The 17,030-nt window shown below is 44.0% G+C and overlaps 1 protein-coding gene across 3 annotated transcripts in view; it reads left to right on the top strand.

Annotated features, from left to right (window-relative positions):
• The window catches only part of LOC133342616 (SLIT-ROBO Rho GTPase-activating protein 2B-like), a 90,512-nt gene that overhangs the window by 58,923 nt on the left and 14,559 nt on the right, over positions 1-17,030 (top strand). Inside the window, exons 9-16 of one of the 3 annotated variants that reach the window (XM_061551878.1) lie at positions 1,679-1,780; positions 3,228-3,428; positions 6,037-6,121; positions 6,287-6,314; positions 7,265-7,295; positions 10,293-10,353; positions 11,347-11,424; positions 16,299-16,433. In XM_061551878.1, the coding sequence (XP_061407862.1) occupies positions 1,679-1,780; positions 3,228-3,428; positions 6,037-6,121; positions 6,287-6,314; positions 7,265-7,295; positions 10,293-10,353; positions 11,347-11,424; positions 16,299-16,433 (721 nt within the window). The other 2 variants (XM_061551877.1, XM_061551879.1) reach the window with 2 other exon arrangements.

Raw genomic sequence — 17,030 nt, 5'->3', positions numbered from 1 at the left:
TGTGCTCCCACATAAATGCTTGCCCGCCTTCACAAACCGACGCAGACCAGAATGGTTAAGTACGGTCAAATAACCCCCATGACCCACGCGGCGTGGGGCAGCCCTCTACCAGTGGATTGACAGACGGTTTGTGCCTGTACATGCATCGCACGTGCACGCAGATATCCATGTATAATTATCATTTGGTTCACCATGGACTTGTACCTTGTAGTTGTTTCTCAGGGTCTCATTTGCCAATGATACTCGCTGACTCGGCAAGCCTTCAACCATATACAACGTTTTATGGTTTATTCTTCGTTTTCATTCTTATCTTTATTGTCGCTCTCATCACGGCCGTTGCCGCTATTTTCGCCGTGTTCTCGCCCCGAGCTTCAGAACCCAAGAAAATCCACATATGGTGCTAATTGTGTGATCGGCTGGGGTTCAGACAGTGTGAAGCAACCTCGTTTTTGATGTAAAACCAAATTCGTAAAATAGCATTTTATTGGACAATTGGTACCAGTCCTGCTCGATTTCCCTCCAAGTTCACTCCTCCGCATATCCTCAACATTCAATCTGCAATCTTGGCAATGGGCATTTTTGTTTTAAACTCCTTCCTCTATTCCATTTAGCAGTTATTTAACTGGTGTTTTACACATATAAGACAGCTTCCCCATAGAGCTGTAACAGACTTTTGGGGCAAGTACTGTTCGCGAGCACCTATGAAGGCCGGCACGGCACATGACAGGGTGGGTGGCCAGCACCACGCCCGACCGCCTTTGTCTCCCTAGTGGCGATGTTTATACCACACCAGGTACTCATTTGAGGCTGAGTTGACCTAGCAGAGGCCCAGGACTGGTAGAGATAATAAGCACTGGTGTTGGCCGTGAGCAGGAATCGAACCCAGGTCTCTGGGTTTGTAACCGCTGCACTATCGCTTACACACAACAAAATGTGTTCATTGCCTGATAATTTTTTTGGTCACAAGGCATATTCAAGTTAAAACATTACACACGGTGTGCAAGGACGCAATAAACTCGTAACCTTTGCTATGAATGCTTCCTTGCAATAAAAACTCGTAATGTATTTATTCAAGAACATCTCTGTGCGTCTTGATACTGTACCCAGGTCTCAGCGTTGCCAGCTCTCAGTGCTCTGATCTCTGAATCGCCTGGCCACCTCCAAGCCCATAGCTTCATATGTTTGTTTTATTTACAGAGAAAAACACTTGTTAGAGTATTGATTTAATAAACTACTATTTGTAGTCTTAGGTTTTTTCCGGTAAAGTCAAGAATTACTATTTGTAGTTGTGTGTATCACACGGTACAGCCTATTCAACCTTTAGCTCTTGCACGTCACAATGTACATGTACGGCATTTTTTTGTCATTACACTTTTTTGGGTCATGGGAGTTGCGTGACCTTTCTATGCCACGCATATCAATGAATGCAGATTGGTGAAAGCAGGTAACATAGATGTGGAAACAATACGGTACAGCAATGAATTTTTGCTGCATTTTCCCTCGACTACCTACCACACAGCTCCACCACACAGCCCTGCTGTGCACACTGTAGGCTCAAACCTCTGCTTAGCTTCCGAGATCTGACAGGATTGGGCAGGTAATTTGATCGTAGGCTCTTATTATTAATAATAAAATAAAAATGATGTGAATAAATGAATGTGTGTGTTACGTTGTGCAGACGAGTCAGATATGCGCTCAGTCGCCTCTGCAGTTTGAGCTCCTGCAGCGGTGTCAGCAGCTCAAGTGCCGCCTGGCGACGCTCCAGATCGAGAAGGAGGAGGTGAGCGTTTATCTGGGAGAGCTGCGCTTAGTCAAGTTCTCACGTGTGTGTGTGTGTGAGGAGTGGTGGTGTAGCGGTTAGCGCACTGCGCTACGAACCCAGCGACCCGAGTTCAACTCCCGCTCACGGCCAACACCAGTGACGATTATTTAAACCGGTCCTGGGCCTCCCCTAGGCTGACTCGGCCTCAAATGAGTTCCTGGTGCAGTGTGTAAACATCGCCACTGGGGAGACAAAGGCGGTCGGGCATAGTGCTGGCCACCCACCCCCTCGTGTACCGGTGCCATTCTTCATAGGTGCTCGCTAACAGTACTTGCCCCTACAGTCTGTTAAGCTATACGGAAGATCTTTGTCTCTGTGGAACGTGGAACAGCACTGCAAGCGTCTGCGTGCCCTGGTCTACCTCAACTTTAAGACACGGGGAGGGGGGGGGGTGTGTCTCGTTAATTTGTGTGCGAGACGCTTTGATGATTTGTCGGTTCATCTCACACAAGCAGCATTCCCTCCCTACGAATTACGTTTCCTCCAGTAAAAAAATATAGTTTTACTTTTTGGGTCCAAATTTTGTTTGCTCTGCAGAGAAAAAAATTGGACCGCTCGTCTTAAAAAGCGTTTCACGAATCGTTTTTCAGACTTGTAGATTTGGCCAGTTTTAAAATGTACGTGGACACATGAAGAAGGAAACACGTATATACTCCACCACACAAGCAGATCCGCAACTGCTTTTTGTACTGCTTCCTACTTTCACATTGTTCACCTGCAGATCTGTGTCTGTTTTACACAGGCTGCATCTCTGTGTGATCCATCAACCCCACATCCAAGTCATTGTATTCCACGTGTACATCGGCACTCGTGGCATAGAGCATCATCTGCGATCCCCACCTATGGTTTAAGGAATATATTTTTCCCCAATTTTATCCTGATTCTGCTATCCATTCAGATTCCTCCAGAGCAGTGTGGCCCACGGACGCAGATATCATAGAGCTACCTCTGAGATCCCTTTGTGACAACATGGTCCACAGAGTAGGAGGCACAATTTTCCCACCCACTATGCTATATGAGAGTAATGTCTGTAAAATGACATTTAAGTGCATCTTTTTTTTATTTTTCATAGCTGGAATTTATCAAAATTAAGTGCAGATGGAAAATGTATGTGGTGCGTGTTTTTTTGTTGTTGTTGGACTCATTAATGAGACCATGAACTCACCACACTTAAAAACTGTCGCTAATCGTAGGGTGCTCCTTGGATTGTAACCCAACATTTCAGTGGTGCCAAGTCGTCCAACAGTGGTGCCAACTCCAACGATTTAGAAAATCTGACACCTCTTGTAGCTGCGCTTATAGCCGTAAGTCCCAGAAAAGGCGTAATCACCACTGCCTGGATCTAAACGAATGTGCCTGTTTTTGTTATTGATTGGGTCTCGTCGTGCAGTGTGAATCGGCTCAGATCAAGAAGACGCAGGAGGCCACGCTGCAGGCCCTGATGGACATGCTCACGGCCGAGGACTACGACGTATCGGAGGCCTTCAAGCACGGCCAGTCGACAGAGTCGCTGCGTGCCCCCGCGCCCTCCGAGGCCTACATGTGCAAGTACAACGTGGCCAAGCGTCGCGCCAACCAGCAGGAGACGGAGTCCTTCTACTTCTCTGTGAGCGATAGGGGCAAGCGTAGTTAATGGCCAAAAGTGAAGCATGATGATTAAAAGTAATGATGATGATATAAATTACAACTTCCATAGTGCCGTAACATGGTAATACACTTGCATTGTTAATCGAGGCGGCTGCTGGATTCGAACCGTGAACCTCTGCAACAAGTGGCGAATGTGCTACCTTGAGACAATGTCGCCGTCCAACTCTTGTTAATTTAATATCATCAGCCATCTAGATTTGAAGTTTTCGTGACCGCAGGGATCCATACTCTTTGGTTCTTTCGGTAAATTCACGTAGGTATATAATTAAATACAAAAAATATTTTGCCCACTTCAGCAATTGTTTCTTGCTGTGGTTGTCCCACCTGATGACGGACGCTTGTGTTGCGCCCGAAACGTCGTGATTTAATTTATTTTATACCTACGTGACTTTACCGAAAGAACCAAAGAGTATCATCAGCCATATTTCGCTGCTGAATGGAAGCCTACCTACGACATCACCTCCCCTCAAGATCCCTCCATGTCACAATCCATCTCACTCCTGCACACAATCTAACCTCATTGATCCATCTCCATGGTGATTGCCCTGTCCGGGCATGTTACTTCCTTGAGCTGACATTGCATCACCAGTCTCATCCGTCTTTGGTTCTAGCAATACCATTTTTCCCACGTTAAATGTTGTCTCTAATTTGAGTTTTATTCTCTTTTCCAAGATTTACTCCTTCTGCCTTTCAGTGCATTCATGGACCTCTATTAAAGAGAGTGATCGTTTCTCTTCATAGATCGGCAGGTCGTGTGGGGTGGGGTAAAACTGTGGGTAATCCCCTGCCTTCCAAGATGTCTGGCCAGCGTAGAAAAATATGCCAAAATACCCTCTCGAGAGAGGCCCTACAGCTCCATTTAGTGGAGGCCCTTAGGCTAGCAGTGGCATGTGTGAGCAATTCTAGGGCTACACCGTTATGTTTTTTTACCTAATAAAAGTGAGTGATGTGGTTAAGACACAGAAAATGCAATGTGCTACCTTGAGACAATGTCGCCGTCCAGCGCTTGTTTCATTTAATATCATCAGCCATATTTCGCTGCTGTATATGTGAAGCTTTACCCCCTTATTGTGATTGCATTTCCGTTCGAAGCCATTGTGCCACACGTGGCTGCAACTGTAGTCTGTGCACTTCACAACCTGTCTGACCTTTGACCCAGAATTCCTGGGATAGCGACTTGTGCGGGCAGTAGCTCCATCATCTGTCACCATCGTTGCACGTGTAATTTTTTTCCAACGTCTTCCCTGTGTCATTTCTTCCTAAAGGTTTAATTGATTAAATGCCCCGAGGAAAATATGGTAATGAGAGGCTAAATAACCTAATTAACAGTTTTTTACATGTAAAAAAGGCTGGATATATTTTTTTATTACATTCACCATCATCAAACGTAGATGTGAAATAACTTGTTATATCTCGATTTAAAGCTTTCGTGACTGCAGGGATTCATCTTCTTGGTTCTTTCGGTAAAGTCACCTGAAGACGGCTGCTTGCGTTGTAGCCGAAACGTCGTGAGAATTATTTTATTTTATTATGTTTTATTTTTATTATTTTATTACTTCCCTTCTACGTGACTTTACCGAAAGAACCAAGAAGAACATGTTATATCGTTTAGTGTTGGACTGCTCGATATAAAGCATCTATTTGGATCTCTCAGATAATTGCAACCCTTTGTTAGAATGGCTCATGGAAGATAATATCACAGAGATGACCATGAGAGGCTTTCTGTATATTGATAAATAGTAGAGAGAGTAACATTTATGAAACTAATATTTTTCATTCCCACTGCTGGAATTTTGTCAAAATAAGTGCAGAACCAAACTTAATTTGATAAGGATCCCTGCAGTCACGAAAACGTTCAAATCTAGATTTAATTTTATAGCGTTTTATATGTGCAGTCATTCGTGACTGGGCTGAAATAATGGAGTTGGTACACTTGAAAACCAAGTTCATTTGCAGGTGGCTGAAATGTATAGTCAAACCCAGCTTCGTGCTCTGACCTTTGTACCACCCTGGCATCTTAAGGACATCTATACATCGTCACTGATCATCACTGTTTGGTTTTACTCAAGTTGCCCTAAGTGATTGTGAAATGTATTATCTTCAGTCCAGAGCATAACACAGATTACTGGCCACTTAACCACGCATAATTACATTGTTGCTGATAGCTGCTTTACTTTACAGCAGCTGAATTGCCGCTGCAGAATTGGCCCTCAATTGTTAGCAAGTCAACCAACCCTTTTAGCATTAAGTTCTGTCTTAATTACTTAAACATCATTGTAACGATAATGGCCTCTTATAGCTGTGTTAAATGTTAGACACCCGGCAAAGGACAGCCTCAGCTGTCTCATCGTTCTCTTGCATTATTAATGCTTGCTTTTACACAACTCTTATGGTTATTGAAAGTGCACTTGAGCATAGCTGTTTTCATTGTGTTCGCTTGGTCTGGTTTCACACGTTGCACATATTTTTAAGACTGCTAAGTGATGGAGCCACATGGCCTTGAAATCAAAATGCATGTTTGTTGACGGCCAGAGCGTCGTTAACGCTCGTTTCTTCTGTGCCACTAGAAATTCAAAGAGTACATGGACAGGAGCAGCCTCATCAACAAGCTGCAAACGAAGCATGACCTACTGCAGAAAGGACTGGATGAAAGTGAGCTTACGCTATCAAAAATAATATTAAAGACAGCAGTGAACTTGCAGCGTAGAACGTTCGTTTTTTTTTTTTTACCCAGGGCTCAATGTAAAGCAGTTAACTATTGCTTGTGCTCACATTGTGATGCTATTTGTGTGTCCTGTGTGTCTGTGTGTGTTGTAGGTGAGAAGGCAGAATGTATGAACACTGGGTAAGGTGGCGTTTGTTTACAGTTTCAGCTTTTGAGTATTGGTTCATATACATTTCAGTTCATGTTTTTTTTGGTAGAATAATAATGTTTGAAATATTTGTCAGTGCTTTTGCTTTTAAATATGCACTACTGACTGGAATTAATGCAATATATGTTCAGTTGGTGTAATGTTTGTTGTGTTTTTAAGTCGGAACAAGTTAATCCATAAGTGAGGGTAGACTCTAGTTTATGTTATCTAAAAGTAGGCTATCTTGTATTTTGTGCAGTCAAAGCATTTTAAAGATGAGATAGTTTGCATATAGTTCTTAGATTGTTTTAAAATGTGGATTTTGTCATTTCTCAGCCACTTTGTTTGCTATAGTTATACATTTAAGTTCCTTGTATCTTGTTCTCAATTTGCAGATCATCCATTCTGTATGCATATATACACCATGTATTTAATCAATTTTTGTTAAAACACAGTTGAACCTTTGTGTCCACCTTTTCAGGCCAACTTCTGCCTCCAACACAGTGCAGAAATTCAGGAAGCCTAGGCCGCGCTCAGTGTTTAACGTAAAACTGTTTAACGGTGATTTGGAAACGTACATACAGGTACTGCCGAGCCAGTGCTGATCACCCCATGCTTCCTTTCTGGCGCCGAGTGCAAAAAAATCTGCCTTAATAAAAAAAACCCTAGCGGCTGGGCTGCGCTCGCTGCTGCATGAACGCTGTTGTGCTGCTGATGATGATGGAGCCGCTCGACTCTCCTTGCGAACCTCTCACGAGATCTGTCGCCGCTTCACGAGCATTCGCAGTTCCTCTGCACTGGTGGCCGCTTGTCGTTTGGGGCTTTGGTCGCGCGCCGCCGCCCGCTCCACAAAGCTCTTGCGTGATTTTTATTTCGTCTATTTTATTCCCCCACCCCCCTCCGTCCCGCTTTTGCCGTCTTGCTCTAACCCTGTGGCTTGCAGCGGGAAGCGGAGTTTTCGCTCCAGGCAACAGGTACCATCGCCCCGCGCAGTCCCCTGTCTGCACGGAGTTTGTTTGCGACGCTCTGTGTGCGTCCGTACCGCAGCGACCATCACCCACAGCAAATCGAGGCCATGGTGGCAGTTTGTTTTGTCGAGCAGACTTGTTTGTTAAATGCTTTTTTTTCAAGGTCCATTACTGTATATGCAAATTCAATAATTGCCAGACGACTCGGCCCATCTGTCGTTTCCTGCGCTCGCTACTCTGTTTCCCATGGGGTCCGCATATCCCCCGTTGCTCCCACAAATGCTCCACTCTAATCCTCTGAACGCCTAGTAGCCTAATTGATCTAGCACTTTTTTTATCTAAGAGTAAACTTTTATCTGGAAATAACTCCAAAGCAATTTTTTTATTGTTGTCAACAGATTCCATAATTTAGCCACAGTGACTGTTTGCAAAATGTAATACTTTTATATGTGAATTAAATAAAAAATGTAGCTTCAGAAATCCCCTGTAATGGTTTCCAGCTCTACTTTAGAAGTGTCTTTTTGTGCCCAATTTGGTAGTGTCCACAAGCCCAATGAGGCTAGACCTTCCCCAGTATTTAAAGCAAATATTTTTAGAAATCCATCCACCATGGCTTCATTTGAAGGTGAAAGGTTGCTCGTGATAACGGTCCATTAAACCTACACAGCTCTCCCAGACAACAAAGTGGGTGTTCCGTTTGCTTTTAACAACATGCCATGGTCAACAACAGTCATTTTCCATTCTGGCCATGCAAGGTACTTATTCTATAAGGTTGCAGAGATGCATGGACATAACCTCCATGTAACCGTTGACTCACGCAACCAATCTCTAAATAATAGATGTGGCACAAGTGTAGCAAATTTGCCCCATGGCCAACAATTTAACATGGAAAACTATCGTACCTTCTATACAGGATATCCACGAATATCATCCATTATTAAAGCATGATAATTGGGCAGAATTTTTAACTGCATGAATGTTAAGGCTATGTGATAGATGAAGTGCCAAAAACAAAGCTTCAATGATCTTCAACAAGACATAACAGAAAAATGAAATCACATGTATTCTTTTGTTGTTGTAACTTGCTGACCCGCCCCTACTGACATCTGTGAAAAAGAGCTTTCATAGCTCATTGGATTCCTCCATATTCTTGGTTCTTTCGGTAAAGTCACGTAGATAGAAAACAAAAATCTAAATTAAAAGAAAAAAGCACCTGGCACTCTCTCGTACCTCATTAAGGTGTGCGTCGCAAATGCCATGGTCGACATGTAGATTTTTTGAAGAATGAGACTCATATGGAATCTGCATTCTACCATGTAATTTTATATACCCAGCTCAAACTGCATTTGTGAATATACTATTGGATTAAGGCCTCCCCACTCTGTGGATCTTGGGGTTTATTTTACCATACTTCAACAAAGCTGGTCAGTTGGGGTGAAGATGGGGAGCATAGCATGGAAGCAAATAATTTCAGCTCAAAAGTGGATGTTGCTCCACTGGCCTCTGTAGCAGAACGCTGCATCTGCCTGTACATCCTGGTGTGCATGGTGGGTCACCCTTCCAAGCACTATCCAGGCTCAAACCCACTTAGATTTTGACATCTTGACCACATCGGGAGCATTCTTAGTTGAATTATAATTCTTTGGTAATGGATGATACCTCTATGGACATGCTGTATATATGAATTACAATTAAAATGACTGAATATTTGAACAATGCCATCAAGTGGCCATGTAAGTCCTGGTGAGCGTCGGCCATTTCAGCTGCACATGTTTTTGTATTCCTACGTGTGTTTATCATTTGGCTGCAATGAGGAACCATCTCCCCCCCCCCGCTCCCCCGCAGCCGGGATGATAGCGTGTAAGGGGGACACACTACGCTCACTCAAATGGAGAGGGGACTTCTGCAATCCATCCTGTGTTTCACCACGCCCTTGGGCAGCAGATAAGACACTTCCCTTGTGCATGGGAGAGCTGCCATCGCTTAAGAGAGCGGGCTTGCTGCTGTGGTCTCAACGGCCGTGTTGAATCTGCAGCGACAGCCACGAGATTTAGCGAAGATGTTTTGCCTTTGAGTCTGTGCTTTCTTTGTTCAATTGTTGTGTGCGCGTGCGCTTACTTGCTATGCTTTTTGGCTTGTTTCAAACTTTTAACCTTGATTTAACGTTATCGTTGATTTAAAGGTTGCGCATTGATTTTAATTTCGGTATATGAATACAGCACCAAAAATGCTATAACTAATTATTCTGGGAGTATAAGTTTTTAATTCATACATTTAATTGCGTAAAAATTTGCTTGGAGCTAATGTAAAAAAATGTGTTTGTATTTAATATGTAATCAATTTGCATGTGTGATAATTTAGCATTTGTTTTATAACTGTAGTTAATATACTTGATAGCCCTTCATCAATACACTGATGAATTAAGGCCCTTCCCTGTGTAATGTGGTTCATGGATATATATATTTTTTACCATACTTCACCATGCTGGTCAGTGCAGCTTGGTGAAGTGAAGGCCATGGACCACTTTTTTATCCACTTGCCACTGATTTTAGCTGTGGCCAATAATCGAAACTCTGGGCGCCAGGGTCAGCGCAACACGCTAACCACAGCACCAATACTTCCCCTGCCCCACCACCCTCTATCGAGTAGTATTTACCATCTTCTTGGTTCTTTCGGTAAAGTCACGTAGAATGGAGATAATAAAATAATAAAATAATTCTCACGTTTCGGCCACAACGCAAGCAGCCGTCCTGTCTACTCGACAGACCTGTTTCTTCACCTGAGGACGGCTGCTTGCGTTGTGGCCGAAACGTCGTGAGAATTATTTTATTATGTTTTATTTTTATTATTCTATTATTTCCATTCTATGTGACTTTACCGAAAGAACCAAGAAGATGAATCCCTGCAGTCACGAAAGCTTTAAATCGAAATAGTATTTACCAATTAAACACAAACTGACGTAATGGTGCAAGCACGGATGCGCGCTCGCCTGCTGTGTTACAGGATTCAGGCCAGGCGATCCCCATCGTTGTGGAAAGCTGCATCCGCTTCATTAACCTTTACGGTATGATGGCCTCAAATCGCCAACAAACCGTGCACCACAGCCTCCCACCGCACATTCAATCATGGCGCGTGAACCTACCAGAGGTGAAACTACCAGAGGTGAATTGCCAAATGACCCCCCCCCCCAATCGCAGCTACTTCCTGCATCGGAGGTGCGAGCGTGAGCTGGATTGTCCAGACGTTTAGCGTGAAAACGCACAGCGCAGAAGTCTTTCGTACGAGTGCGCACATGGCAAGCTGCATTGAGTGTTTTTTTTTTGTTACAATCATTCTTTAAGTATTTTAATGCTGCAGCACCAAGAATTATGAGACAAAAGTTGTTTTAAAAATAAATTTGTTAGGCATTACTCCACAATAAGATATACTCTGACCTTAAGGCGTAAAAAAGGACAATTCGACATTCCAGAGCATGGGAGACAAACATTTATTACGGTTAAATCTGAATTTATAATATTTAAAATCACTGATAAATTGGGTTATAGGTCAGTCGTTCTGAAGGTTCCAATCCAATGCTTTTCAGCACCATTTGTTTTTAACACGTAAAAAGTACGTCCATTTCGACTACCTTGTGTCTCATCGTCAGGTGCGCGCAAATAGTACTTGCCACAAAAGTATGTTAAGGCAAAACGGGAGATATTTGTTTTTGTGGAATGTGTAGGAGGTGCATATTAAGGGTGAAATGATTGCCCTTTCCCCCCAGCAGTTTGATGACTTATCGCTTTTTCAGGGTCAGGATTTGATCCGATCATTGATTCTGTTTGTTTTGCGGTCAATCATAGCACCTCTAGCGGCTGCAGGGGTGACATGAACCCATTACAGGATATACAAATCGTAAAACATTGATTCTTACACGCACACACTATTCAATTCACGTTTCTTCGCCTTAAAATGCAATGTTAATCGATGCGTCATTACATCCTCAAAGAAAAGAGTTGTATTGCGTGCTTCATGTCAGTTGCACTTTGGCACTTAACTCTGCTTCTCGTCCCTATAGGATTACAGCATCAAGGGATATTTAGAGTACCTGGCTCTCAAGTGGAAGTGAACGAGATAAAGGCATCATTTGAAAGCGGTAAAGACGTGAATTTTATCCGAAATGACTTCAAGTATCCCTCGTGAATGCTTTTGTCAGAACATTTGTAACTAAGCATTAATAATTGCAAAATGGATAAATGCACTTTATTTTGGATTTCACCTGTTGCTGGCTAAAAACATTAAGCGATAGCTTTTATTAAATCACAGTTGCTGAGCACAGGCCCAAACCACTCACCAGCCAGCCGCAAACCACACTATTGATGGGATAATAGAGAAGTCTTACTAACGTTTACTTGTACGAGGTTATACAGATGTGGAAACAAATAGATTATTTTTTCCCCTCCACATTTGGCATCAACATGCGTTCAGAGTATTTGTTTGCAATACATTACCACGTGGTGATAAGCTACTTTGTTGAGCTATCATTTGTGGCCAGGTCGCTTCCAAAAAAAGTGCTACATCGCTCAGTGGGCCTTACCTGGTAAAATAAAAATAGTTTAGAGTTGAATTGAATACATAATATAGGTTTTTGGGTCAGATCGCGTTTTACGTTTCGCTGATAATTACAATCAGCTTCATCGGGCAAGAATGGTGAAGCTCTCCTGTTGCTTCCGGTCTTAAATAGAGCAGCCTCAGGGTGACGTCTCATTTAATTCAATTCAATCTGGTGCAGTGATTCGAGGCAAGGAAGGGGGAGGGTATTGTAATTATATAGATTGGTAATCATTCAATTGTTATTCATTGGTATTTGTTTCCCTTATAAGGAATTGTAATTGTATTTATTTGATAATACGCTTCCAGGCCGCACTAAGCCTGTAGCTGTCAGAATAGTTTATAATATAAAAAAATTTACCCGTAAAAACAAAGTTTTTCACTATAAATCCTTTATATGCGTGGCGGCTAGAGTCCTCTCGTCCACTGGCTTGAGATGGCTGCCACCTATGGGTCAGATGATTGTCTGCCAACATTAACCAATTGGTAATTAAATATTTAAAAAAATTCCCTAAAGAGTGTAAAATTTTGGAAAAAAAATTTCACGAAAATTAATTGTCACGCACAACGGGTGTGTGTGGAAAATGTCAGCTCGATTGGATCACTGGAAGTGTGTTAAAAAACGACCGAAAGATTTGCACGGTTGTAAGCAAGCACGCAAGCAAGCAAACTTAATATAAAGGATTTTAAAAAGCCCTTTTATGCACTGGAGAGAATGTCTTTGGGCCAAACCTGCTGCAAGACAATGCTTGGAATATTTCTGGTTGAACATAATCCTGGAAATGTGACTTTGACACGTTACTGTGGTATATTAAAAAAATATCTATTTTGATAGGTTCGTCCTGTTTATAAGGGCATGCAGCCAGCATTCACTAATGCCTTTTTCATGCAGTAATTCCAAGTAATCATTAATTCATTATGCAGTTTGTGTTGCACTACTTTCATCACAATTAGCATTTTGATCGAATGTTATAAAGATAGTGTTGACAGTAACCTGTTAAAATGTGTCGGCATCGCATAAACGCGAGCACTTATTCAGCACTACAACCTTCAGAGTGTTAAAATATTGGCAAAAAATCAACGAAGCGTCATGCCTTGGGTGTCTTAAGTCAGACAGTCCTGTTTAATCAGCACGGGTGGTGTTTGTGTGGCTCCTGTGCTGTTACCGTGCACAAAAATAACGATCGTTAGCAAATGTTGTTAAATATACTGAAGCTTTTGAAGAGAAAAGGGTGAGCGAGAGAGAGAGGGGAGGGGAAAAAAGAGATCCGCATTTCAGAGATTCCGATTTATGGTGGTGGTAAATTTTAAAAGTGAATGTTACTCTAAAAAAAATTACAATATGTGAGTAGTCGTCTATCAATCTTGCAAATCCATAAAACGCGAGGTCACAAATAAGCCCACATCTATCGAATCACTGGTCCAGAGAAAATTGAGTTCACTCCAGGTCCTTGTCTCCATCGACTCTCCCTCCCACACCGCCGCGGGGAGGGCCGGGGAGAGTGCTGCTGGGGACAGTCGAGGGCAGAAAATGCTGACGCTCATACAGTCAACGATTTGCGGTCAGATAGTAAAGTGTTACAAATGAGGTCAAGTGAATGGCTCCGTGCAGCACAAGCCAAGAGAGAAGCTTCGTTCGGTTACTTAGTTTGATGATTGGAGAATAGTAGTGCCCTCATTAAAAAAAAAATCTAGATTGAAAAATAATTTCTTTAGAACTGCTTTTTGTGTTTAGTTTGTCCTTCCCCCGCACCTCCGATTAGCACGGTTGACTATGTACGGTTCAAAAGAAGTTATCCATACATTTATAAGTGGTCGGGGAAAAGATGGTGGTCTCCATCTCTCTCCAGGAACGCCTCATTGAGTCTCAAGATGTTTTTTTTAGGAGAGTCTAGGATTGGGATGTTTGGCCATTTCATCCGTGAGTGCTAGACATGTGTGGGAGAACTTGAGTACTCAGAATAAGCTTACCACACACAGTTGGATACATACAGTGCGAAAGAAGTTCAGCATACATGCATAAATATTATTGAGTAACACTCAAAGCTTCACACAGATTTATTGGCCACTTCGCAGCTTAACCTTACAAAACCTGGTGTCCCCTCCAAAGTACTTAACCAGGCTGAACTCTGCTTCACTTCCCATATCTGGTCATGGGGCACATTCATTGTGAATTGGTCATAACCCAAGGATTATTATCCTGTTGTTGCTACTTGATGATGGCGATTATTAGAGATGGGAAAAAATTATTTATGCCCCACGTGACACTCAATGTGACACATGCATTACTCGTATACCTCAATTCCCACAGTTTAATGTCTACTTGGAGTCAATTAACATGAGCAATTGTCCTAGCTCTAGTTATGATAAATGCATTCCGGTTCACAGTTTCATAATTATTGGCAGTCAGTGCCTTTCTAGCAACGTATATTGAGTCCCTATGGCGTTGCACCAGCTACTGAGAGAAGAGTGTAACTGTGCGTCTTAGAGCCTCTCTCTGTCACCAGAGTACGTATGGCACACGTGACAGTCTAGGTGAGCCCAAGAGGACACGTGACCTGCATAGGATAAGGGCGGGGGCCAGAAGGGGACCAAAGGGATACGTGATACTGGTAGTAACCACCTGGTGACACCAGCCCACAGGGGATTATTCTGTCCGTCCGTCGTGCATCCAAAAATGGGAAGGGTGGGGCAGGGTGGAGAGGGGAGGGTGGGGAGGGGCTGGGTGGGGAGGGAGGGGCTGGGTGGAGAGGGGCTGGGTGGGGAGGGGGTGGGGAGGGGCTGGGTGGGGAGGGTGGGGCTGGGTGGGGAGGGGCTGGTCACCCCGTGGTGCCCTTATAAAACTCAACGTTTAACCTACTCAAGCCGGCTTGTGCCCGCCCTCACAGTCGGGCATATTTGCGGAATACACCACGCCGCCGTTGACCCTGGCCATTGACCGAGCAACCCAACGTTACTACCAGCTCCCTCCGCAGCAGGAATGTGTTATAAGGACCCAGAACCTTCTGGGAAGATCCCGAAGGGGGCGTGGCCGAGGCCGGAGCGAGGCCACGCTCAGGAGGATAAAGGGTCTGTCCCGGGAGCGTTCTTGGCTGTCTTCTGGAATCAAACGGCCGTGCTACGCTCATCGGGCTCGGTCGTCACATTCAACATCATGGGTCAGGCAGTACTTCACTGACCTGACCCGTTTATATAGTGACCTTGTTGAGGTCTAGCTCCGTGGTAGTTACCACGTAGTTGTCCCGAGTGTTACGTAGTTTATGTAGTTTACCCTGTTGGGGTGTGTAATAAACGTGTGGCCTCCAAGTACAAGTGTCTGCCTCCGTGGAAACCCACTACACCATTATTAAGCCGATCTCTTTTGCAATGCGATAATTGGCACAATTACAGAGGAAATGGAACACCCAACCGACAATTATAGGCACCAGGATGGTGTAGTGATAGTACTTGTGCCTCACCGCAAGAAGTGTGTGTCTAATTCCTGACTCAGGTGCCTTCCGATGTGGAGTTTATCTTGTCCACCTGTGTTCTCCATGAGTTTCTCCAGTTTCCTCCCATAGCTTTAACCAAAAAAATGCCACACAATGAAACCGGTATTGGCCAAACTTCCCAATGCTGAAAATGTACCTGCAAGTTGTATCCCTTACTCAAAACTTGGCAGGAGCCTTCTGAAAATAGAGGTTTAATACTCAATGAGACTTTGCTGATGATTACTTCGGGTGTAATAACCACAATACAACGTTCTGTCTGCTTCAAAGTGGACGTTAAAGATCCCCTGATGTCCTTCACAAGAGTGCCATCGTGTGCCAGCGTCGATGATCAATATTTGCTATTAAAACACATTCCTGCGGAGGGAGCTGGTAGGAACGTTGGGTTTGCTCGGTCAATGACCAGGGTCAATGGCGGCGTGGTGTATTCCGCAAATATGCCCGACTGTGAGGGCGGGCACAAGCCGGCTTGAGTAGGTTAAACGTTGAGTTTTATAAGGGCACCACGGGGTGACCAGCCCCTCCCCACCCAGCCCCTCCCCACCCACCCCTCCCCACCCAGCCCCTCCCCACCCAGCCCCTCCCTCCCCCCTCCCTGCACGATGGACACAATAATCCCCTGTGGGCTGGTGTAACCAGGAGGTTCCTACCAGTAAAAACATTTCGTGCAAATATTCAATTGGGATTATTCAGAGCATTCATCTCACCCCCCACTGGCAGACCAATGCCCCAAGTGACTTTTGCAAATGAGACTATCCTGGTCTCTTGAGTTCTCACCTGGTTACACAAAATATACTTTCCTGACTAAGCAAGCATAATAAAATCAAACATTAATTTGCAAAAAAAATTTTTTAACGTTCCATTGCAAAACTGGAGTCCGGAGGCTGAACCCGTACGATGTTCCACGAGCCGTATTCTGTTGCCTTTGCAGGAGACGATCCATTGGAGGACGAACAGAGCAGTCGCGACATCAACTCCGTTGCCGGGGTGCTCAAGCTCTACTTCCGCGGCATGAAGACGCCGCTTTTCCCGAAGGAGAAGTTCCACGACCTCATCTCCTGCGTCCGTACGTGACCCTGGCAATTAACGCACCCACGCGATGAACCACCCATGACTCGGCCACGTAGTGACTCGTCCACACGGAGTTAATTGCACGAATCGCACACGCCCGTCGCCCTACTCTTGCGAGTCGCCCGCACAGTGAGTCAACCGCCTCTGCGAGTCGCATTAATCACCGTCAACCCGTCAAACCGGACAGCAAGTCACCCGCACAGAAAATCGCCAAACCTGCAAGTTGGCTGCACACAAGGCCCACAAGTTTTTCTAGTATCTTTAAAAATATGATTTTGTATCTGTCTAAAGAGTAGCAGTGGCCTTGAATTATTTTGGGTGGAATTTGTTTTGTTTTTAGCAGGAGACCGTAATGAGCATGGACGTCTCATGCAATCTCATAACATCACTCCAATCGGTCAATCTGCTTCCCGCAGACGCCACCAGAAAGTCAATAACTCTCACACGAAGCCATTAACACAGCAAGGTTAAAGTAAGGTTGTGATAGTGGTAATATGTGCAACGGAACGATAAATGGCAAATGACACAAAGGACAAGAGGTTTTATGAGCCTGAGCTGGCATATCTATATTACCTAGCACAAGGACTGACAT

Source organism: Lethenteron reissneri, chromosome 15 (assembly GCF_015708825.2).
Source record: "Lethenteron reissneri isolate LAM-NWPU_2019-01 chromosome 15, ASM1570882v1, whole genome shotgun sequence".
Classification (NCBI taxonomy): domain Eukaryota; kingdom Metazoa; phylum Chordata; class Hyperoartia; order Petromyzontiformes; family Petromyzontidae; genus Lethenteron; species Lethenteron reissneri.
Note: the sequence above shows the minus strand (reverse complement) of the source record. Positions and strands in the feature narration are given on the sequence as shown.